The following is a 10,815-nucleotide window of genomic DNA, read 5'->3' as shown; positions in this document are numbered from 1 at the left end:
TTTTTTTTTTTTTTTTTGCGTTTATTTGCGCTTAGTTTTTGATGAATTGCGAACTGACGGTGATAAAACTTTCGAAAACGAAATGAAAAAAGGAATCGACACCGAACGATCGGGGGGTTGCGAAACCCCCTGCGATCCCTCGCCGACGATGGCGCGCTGCGCGTCTAAGAACGACGTAACGTGAAAAGTTTTCCGGTCGACGTACGAGCGGCTACTGAAGCTCCCGCCGCAAGCACAGCAAGCTTCCAGTGCGTCGACTCCGTCGTGCACCCGAAAGCTCATTCTCCGACTCACTCTCGCGTTCTCTCTCTCTCTCTCTCCGATTCACGTAGTTCATCAATGCCTCTCTGTCACACTCTGATCATTCTCTCTCCGTCTCTCTTCGTCTCTCCCCCTTGCCCAGATCCTCTCTTTGCCTCCCTCACGGCCATTTTAGCGTCGTCGTCGCGATCAGGCGCGCCAGTGTGGGCTGCGCGCGCGAGGGAGCTTTCGCGTCCTAAAGCTGAACGGACGAAGGGCTGCGGGAAGGGAAGGAGTGATTGATTGGCGCTGAAACTTCGCGACTGATTGAATCTTTTTTACGTTTCAATATCGATATCCCGGGGCCGGCGCGTCAGAAGCGAGGAAAGAAAGCTCCGAGAGAGCAAATGCCTTACGTACACACGTACGCGCTATGTAACGCGAGCTTTCGCGTTCTCGCAAGCTTTGGGAATCGCCATACATAACTTTACTTTATTTTCCATTTCACTCGCGATCAACGGCCAGTGACGGACATATCCCCGGCACTAAGATAGCCGCTCTCTTCGTTTCGCGCACAATTCGGCACTTATATGGAAAGACGATTGGATCGAGATTATAGAATGTGAGAAAGTTCGTATAATGATTCTAACGTGACACTAAGAAGTCGGACGCGAACAATTTGGAGAATTACGCTCGTTGTGGCGGATGTTACGATTCAGCTTGATGGATATTGATGACATTCTGCAGGTTTATGCGAACATGTAGAGATGGTCACGTATTATAAAAGCCGTTTAAAAAACTAGCGTGCTTAATTGAACCGTGAGAGATGCGCTAATTACCGCAACTGTTGGCCGATATCCGCGTGGCCTAACATTCCTCTCGATGATTTTGATCGATTATTCGAGTTCATATCTACAATATCGTGTTGGAAATCATTATGCACATTAAGCCAAGCAAGGTGTAACGAGGTCGAATATAATTTTTGTTATCATACCGATTTCTGAACGCGAACAAATAAAGCAGAAAATAGCTTGCAAATATCGCTGATAAATAAGATTGAATTGGAATTGCGTGCTTTTGCTTACATGCTTTATTATTCAAGTTTAGCAAACTCATCTTTGAATCTCGAATACCACATAATGCCTTTACTCATGCCACGTTTAAGGGTGGAAAAAAAAGTGTACGCGGAATTGCCTCGGGCGCTTCGTTTCCATTTCAAATGAGCACTCGATTCGCAAGAAAGCTCGACGGCCATTTAATCTAGTTTGGAATAGATCAGATTCGTTGAATATATAGCGCGCGTTGCGCTAATTAAAACCAGACGAACGTATCCCAGTTGGGACGCTGAACTCTGACGTATAATTCGTTCTACCGCGGCATGTGCAATTAACTATAGCTTATTGATCAGGTATGAATGACGAGCCGTGGATAATCGCAGGTGGCATGCGCAAGAAAGTGGTAAAAGGAAATCCGGGCAGAAACAAGATTCGTGGTGCGTGGTGCGTTCGGCCGCCCAGCGCGGAGGTTTGCAAAAAGCGACAGCCCGTTTCGTAATTAAAAATGTGTCTGACAAGAAAAATGGTCGATCGTTGTTCTGGTTTCACTCGACAAGCATATCTCCGCATAAATGGTGCGAGTGTAGAGTCGATCGCCGGTCATCAGTATCTACCGGATATCGGATACTGTTACGATCATTAACACATTGTTGACGATGCGATCGCCTGTCAGTCATAACGTTACGTTTTTAGTTTTATATAAACTGACTAACACACGTGTGATAGACTACACGGAGGAAACTCTTTATAGTTTCGTGCACGCGTATCCTCTTATTGAATTTACAGCAGATTCTGAGAATACATTGTCTTTTTCTATATTAAAAGTTTCATATAAGCGCGTATATTAATACAATTTCAATAATTTATAAATATCAGATATTTCGATAATTTTCATCGGATTTTGACACTGCAGGTTATATTTTACAACTATTCTTATTGAAATGTCTGATAAGTAAATATCTTGATAAAGTATGTCAATCGGAGAAATTATGTCAATCGATACATATATACGTGTTACTTTTCGTCATTTTATAATATCCACCGTATTATTGAATTCTTGCATCATTAAAGAATGACATTTAATAAAATAAAATAAAATATCCAGAATTTAATTTAAAATAACCGTACTGTAACGTCCTCTTAAAATCTTTTAGATCTTTTACAGAGATTGAATAAAAATATTCTTTTAATTTATGACTGTTATTTCACAATTTGCATAGAATAACATTTTCACTTTCATGTTCTACGTTTTGATAAATAAATCTCAAGATTGAGCATTTCTGTTTAGGAAGCATTCATTATTCACAATTTTTTTCATTCGCCTCCAAACTTCTCCGTCTCACATATTGAACAAGTAATAATTATAATGTGATAAGTAAAAAAATGAAATATTATAGTGATCATGATTTTCCTGAGAGATTTTTTAAATATCAATGACAATTTGTTGTTTTTTTTTCTCCTTCATTTTAAACTTAGACGAATCCTTCAAATTATATCTCGAATAGTCTAACAATAACAAGAAATCTGCTGATCATGATTCTTAGCTGGGAAACATCTGGATATCACGCACAGTTACGTTAATTGAGGATGAGTCGACTCCAGATAAATATCCAATCTTCATTCGAAGTACGGTACAGTGATTGACGCATGCCTCGAAAATTATCGATAAAGCCTCGTTCCGCTTCATTTCCGCCGTTTCTCGACATATTAGCGTTCTAATTGGACATACCTCCGCGATTTTTTAATTTGCGCGTTATATCATATTGACGTTTTCTCGTGATGGAAGTAAAATTATGTTTCGCATAATTTTGTTCAAATATAAATTTCTTATTATTTTGTTAAAACTGTGATAATAATAATAATAATAATAATAATAATAATAATAATATTAAAAATATTTTATTATCTTATATATAAAAACATAAAAATCTTATTTCGCGTTTGATCGATTGCAACGAGTCAAAGCGCTAAACGTATACAATTTGATAAAATACATATATACGTAGGCGTATTTTTTACGAAAGACTACATTTTCTACATCGGAGGTTAAACATTCCGCTTAAACTTTGTACCGCTAGTACTTGCTCGACGACCGGCATTTCTGTAAGATTTTCCACCTCTGGTGATATGCGGAGATCTATCTGCGAAGCGAAGGAAGAATTTGAATCTCACGGAAGTCAAGGCGCGAGTTAATTTGTCACTCTCTCCACTCTCGTACACAATTTCCTCTTTTCGAGCCCTGCCAACATCTTTCTCATTATCTTTGAAATAAACGACCGAAATAACTGTTAATAGGGACGTTTGACGTTGGTTAGGCCCAAGAGTGAAGCGAACGTGCGGATTGTAATCGTAGAAACGGTACTTCTCTCGCAGGTATCAGCGCGAAACGAGGAAGCGAAACGAGATACCTAAATAAATGCGTTACAAAGGTGTTGATTTTAGAAAGTAACATTTTGCACTGCACGGATGATTACTTCCGGGAACTACGAAAATAATAATTCCTAACTTCTTTCTCAAATTGACTTAAACGAGCGCAAATTCGCTGTTTGACCGTTGTTCGCGATAAAATACCTAAAATTGCACATCAGACACGTAGATACTTGATTTATTAACTTTTGTAGATGATTTGATACATTAATTGCTCGAAAATAATTATCATACAAACGGCACTATTTTTGCGCCTATGTTGATTGTCAAACTTTTTAATTTGCGAAACTAAACTAAACTAAGATTATTTTACTATTGTCGCGCAATGGATTCGCAGGGATTTTCGCCAAGGAATCCACCGCCCGTAATAAAAACCTACTGATTGTGAGACCATGTATATGTTTTCATAAAACGTCCGGTGTACGCGCGTACATCACGGCGGGGAAAAATTTTCGACGGTCGCAGATGCGGCTGGCCGATCGAACTTTAATGTCGTTTGCAAGCGGCTTCTCTCGAACGGCCGAGCGGGTTGTCGCGTTCTCACGTTCCATTGCAAAACTGTCGAAACTGTCGAATCGTGGACAAAGGGTGTATAATACGAAAGTTACAAACAGAAGGAAGGAGGGAGAGAGAGAGAGAGAGAGAGAGAGAAAGAGAGAGGAGAGATAGACGTGTTGGCGCGAGCACGCGGACGCGAGCCTCGATATGAGTCCGATGCAAGTTCTTGGAGCGTATAATATTCCACGTGCGAGTTGTCACTTCGTGACCGCATTTCAGTGACTAATGAGCGCTTTCGAAAGCACATTAGGTACTGTCAGGTACACGGTTGCTGTGCAATGCCGCGGCGAGTTCCTGTGAGGGGATCTCGTGATACACATACGCGTATATATATATACGTACATATGCAAGTGTACGTATAGGGTGTGTGTTATACATACCACATATATCGTGTGTCGAAGAGATGGTAGAAGCGAAAACCGGGATTAGGGTGTGGTGAACAAGCCCACTTGTCTCGAGTGAAAAGTAACAGAGAGTGTAAAAAGTGGATCGAAATGAAATGATCTGTATAGAATTATTGACAACTTTGCGGCTATATTGAAAATTTCAAGTGTGTAATCTTAAATTAAATAATGTACGAGTAGTTTTTGTGATGCTTTAATTTTTAATTATATTTATATGACATTCATCATTATATTTTAAATGTTGTGATTATATTATTCTTATTTATATATAGTACTTACCGTTGCTGATATATTTTGTTGGTATCAAGAAGTGTTTGATAAATTTCGTATGGATTGCTGAAATACGCAAGAAAGTAAAAAAAATTTTTAAATTTGTTATAAATCAAATTTTACTGGAATAATTAGGAATTCAAAGAACAAATCGCATTTTTACAAAATACAAGAGGGAAACGTTTAATATATATTTACATATGTGAACAATGTATATAACATTTCCGTTAAGATTGTTGTTATGTGTATAGAGAGGAAAAAAGAGTACAATATATATATATATATATGGCTAAATAATCAAATCAGAATGAGGTGTAAGTATATATACAGTATTAAAATTATTACACAATACATTGGACGCAATCATTTGTTTGCTCGAAACACGAGCTGGTAATTATTATATTATATTAATTATTAATAACGAAAAGTATGGTCATTGATTGCCATTAGGAAATAATGTCCATACACACACACACACACACACACACACACACACACACACACACACACACACACACACACACACACACACACACACACACACACACACACACACACACACACACACACACACACACACACACACACACACACACACACACACACACACACACACACACACACACACACACACACACACACACACACACACACACACACACACACACACACACACACACACACACACACACACACACACACACACACACACACACACACACACACACACACACACACACACACACACACACACACACACACACACACACACACACACACACACACACACACACACACACACACACACACACACACACACACACACACACACACACACACACACACACACACACACACACACACACACACACACACACACACACACACACACACACACACACACACACACACACACACACACACACACACACACACACACACACACACACACACACACACACACACACACACACACACACACACACACACACACACACACACACACACACACACACACACACACACACACACACACACACACACACACACACACACACACACACACACACACACACACACACACACACACACACACACACACACACACACACACACACACACACACACACACACACACACACACACACACACACACACACACACACACACACACACACACACACACACACACACACACACACACACACACACACACACACACACACACACACACACACACACACACACACACACACACACACACACACACACACACACACACACACACACACACACACACACACACACACACACACACACACACACACACACACACACACACACACACACACACACACACACACACACACACACACACACACACACACACACACACACACACACACACACACACACACACACACACACACACACACACACACACACACACACACACACACACACACACACACACACACACACACACACACACACACACACACACACACACACACACACACACACACACACACACACACACACACACACACACACACACACACACACACACACACACACACACACACACACACACACACACACACACACACACACACACACACACACACACACACACACACACACACACACACACACACACACACACACACACACACACACACACACACACACACACACACACACACACACACACACACACACACACACACACACACACACACACACACACACACACACACACACACACACACACACACACACACACACACACACACACACACACACACACACACACACACACACACACACACACACACACACACACACACACACACACACACACACACACACACACACACACACACACACACACACACACACACACACACACACACACACACACACACACACACACACACACACACACACACACACACACACACACACACACACACACACACACACACACACACACACACACACACACACACACACACACACACACACACACACACACACACACACACACACACACACACACACACACACACACACACACACACACACACACACACACACACACACACACACACACACACACACACACACACACACACACACACACACACACACACACACACACACACACACACACACACACACACACACACACACACACACACACACACACACACACACACACACACACACACACACACACACACACACACACACACACACACACACACACACACACACACACACACACACACACACACACACACACACACACACACACACACACACACACACACACACACACACACACACACACACACACACACACACACACACACACACACACACACACACACACACACACACACACACACACACACACACACACACACACACACACACACACACACACACACACACACACACACACACACACACACACACACACACACACACACACACACACACACACACACACACACACACACACACACACACACACACACACACACACACACACACACACACACACACACACACACACACACACACACACACACACACACACACACACACACACACACACACACACACACACACACACACACACACACACACACACACACACACACACACACACACACACACACACACACACACACACACACACACACACACACACACACACACACACACACACACACACACACACACACACACACACACACACACACACACACACACACACACACACACACACACACACACACACACACACACACACACACACACACACACACACACACACACACACACACACACACACACACACACACACACACACACACACACACACACACACACACACACACACACACACACACACACACACACACACACACACACACACACACACACACACATATCTTTCCTTCAAAAATGTAGTCCAGATCCTCAGATACCAAAAAAATTTTATTTTTTTATTAATATAAATATGTATATACTATATGGGAACCAATGACCAATTCTTTATTTAATAATTGGAAATTAATCACTTCTAATAACTGGCAAATAAGTATTGTATATAGAATGATTCAATTATATATATAATATATAAACACGCAATTAAATAATTTTTTTATAGCTGCTTCACGAAACGGTATATAAATTTGAGAACAAAATCGCGTTGTTTTTTTTAAATACTACATAAAATATTACTAATTTTATGCAAATACATTTACAATAAATATCAAACACACTGACCGAAGAGCTCTGTAAAAAAAATAAAAGTATTGCGAGATAGATAGCATTGAGAGATATTTGTGTGACAATAAATATCAAATCGTATAGTTGTACATTATTCCTGAATGATGGACATAATAAAATATTATATGCGCGATATGATAATAAAAAATTTGTGATTGTCAATAATGCTAAAAACTTAGCAAACTGTCATAGTTGCAAAAATCCGACGTTTAATTTATATTGGTAGAGCCCATTCGCGATCAGATGATTATAATCCTTTTTCTAAGACTTAATATTAGCTTATTTTAAAAAATTTATGAAAATAATTTTAATTAACTAATCATCGCATTTATCAGTAAAAATAATTAAACTGTGTAAATTAATCGTGTAAATGTAACGTAATTAGTATCAATATCGTACAATTATTGTGCTTGTTTCTTCAATCCGTATATATTTCTGATTTCCATTCTATCATATTCATATTAAGACGTACGAGTTTCACTGATGTTAGAGAATCTGATGACGAATCAAATTACAAGTAATGTCGTAAATTAGAGTGAGATTATTCCAATGGAAATTAATCTTACAAATTATAGGAACAAAGTTCTTAGCATGATTATCTGATATCTATAACATAATTTTCAGTACGCAAGGAAAATAATATATAACTAAAGTAAAGCTAATTGTTTTTGTCGGCATGAAATAGTTTTTAAATTGTTTTTGATAATAATGCTAATTAATTCTGAGGAAATAATCTCATTCAAATCTAGCGCGTTTACATTAGTGTTTGTATATTTATATTTGCTTATCTCATTATATCTCAAAAAATATCATTTATCGTGCTCGATTGTTGACAACATCCAGTTCTGCTAGGAAATATTTCAATAATTGACTTTCTGTTGAAAAGAAACAAATTTTAGGGGGCATATATTTTATAACAGGTTAATATTCATTCGTGCAAAAAAAAAATGTTCTACCGCAGCACTATGAAATGTCACATGTAGACTTTCCACCCCGAGAGCGCCCAAATTTGCCGGTACAGACGATTGATACGCGACTGTACTTTCAGAAATAGTAAAGAAAAGCATATACCTAGCGAATCTCGAAACACCAGTAACTACAATAATCTCTTAAATTTCCTATGGGTAGACGGCGCGGCGCGGCGCGGCGTTTTACTATTCTAAAAAGGGAATCTTTACAACCTGGGAGTAACAATAAGTGCAATTTTATGTACAATAGTCTCTACCGTTTCTGGATTTGTTCAGTGTGGTGTCTGCGTTTTACAGTCTCGAAACGGCATCCTTACAAGGCTTTACAACCCGCGCGGCCAAATCGACCGACGATTTTGATTATCCTCCTGCTGGGCGTTCACTGGGTGATTTTCTCGCTGCATTGCTGACGTGAATCGCGAACACGTGCGCGCGCGGTCGCTTCGTTTTCACGGTTGCGAGAAGCTCATGAGATCTTCATGCGTGAAACAATAATCGTCTGTCCCGGGATCACTCCTCCTGTCAAACGTGGTCGCCCCAAACTGTCACTGTCTTGGCGCGATCGACAGACGCCAAGTACGTGCCGTGCGGGTGCCAAGATACGGCAGTTACTGCTGCCCTGTATACATTTAAATGTCAACAATAGATTAGTGGACGCTGCTAAGTCTTACCTTGTCCCTCTTTTAATCTTTTAACGTAGTGGACAGTAATTTCTTCGTTAGCAAAAATTTCTCGCAAAATGGAAGACAGTTTACAGATTATATAAAAAATTTTATCAAATGCAAATAAGCATATAGCACACAGAATCGTTATGTGCATAAATGGTAGTAAATTAGATTCTGCCAAGAATTCTCTCAAATATTTTGTTCTGATAAACATTCACTTTTATCCATCAAAATATTGATACATTGAAGAATTAAGTTTCTCAATGTTATATGTATAAAAAAACGTTCGTGTTCCTCGGAAACTTTGAAGAGAGAGGAAATTAAAAGTGGTGCTTAATACTGACGATATCGAATAGATGAGATAAACTGAAAGGAATTTACCTATCAATATCGGACATAATAACTCGAATCTGAACAAAATTATTCGAATAAAATAAAATCGTTTTGATATCGCTTGAAAGTTAAAATAATTTCAGATATAATAAATAGTAATCGTGTTATACAATATATTTATAGAGGTACTGATGGTAGAAATTGAACAAAAATTAGCAAAAATATGATGTTATATAGCGAAAGCAACATTAACCGATTTGGCTTACAATCAGACAGGAATAATCTCAGGTGAGATACGTAAAGGTTGTAATTTCTGCAGATTAGTTATAATCACTAAAATAGTTGCAAAAACCAACATTACAAAACTACATAAATCGTGTACGAATATGTATTGGCATAAACGCAAAACAATATTAACCCGTATTCTCAAATTGAAAAGTTCAAATAATCGATATCTGTGTGTGATTAAAATTTCCATGATATTTTATAATTATAGTGTTATTCCCCTTAATATTTTTTTCTCTTTGTTTTTTCCATCAGAAAACATTTACATTTTATTTAATATCTTAAATTCATAAAATATTATATA

At 39.2% G+C, this 10,815-nt stretch overlaps 1 protein-coding gene across 1 annotated transcript in view; it reads right to left on the bottom strand.

Annotated features, from left to right (window-relative positions):
* Positions 1-7,887: 7,887 nt before the first annotated feature.
* LOC115237833 (autophagy-related protein 16-1-like) overlaps positions 7,888-10,815 on the bottom strand; it is a 20,250-nt gene continuing 17,322 nt past the window's right edge. The window contains exon 3 of the mRNA XM_029811159.1: positions 7,888-9,847. Within this exon, the coding sequence (XP_029667019.1) occupies positions 9,751-9,847 (97 nt within the window). The 3' untranslated portion in view covers positions 7,888-9,750. The remainder of the gene's footprint in view (positions 9,848-10,815) is intronic.

The sequence above is a fragment of the Formica exsecta genome, unplaced genomic scaffold (assembly GCF_003651465.1).
Source record: "Formica exsecta isolate Colony F162 unplaced genomic scaffold, ASM365146v1 scaffold31, whole genome shotgun sequence".
In the NCBI taxonomy this organism is placed as follows: domain Eukaryota; kingdom Metazoa; phylum Arthropoda; class Insecta; order Hymenoptera; family Formicidae; genus Formica; species Formica exsecta.
The sequence above is the reverse complement of the archived record's forward strand: the minus strand, read 5'-3'. Positions and strand labels throughout refer to the sequence as shown.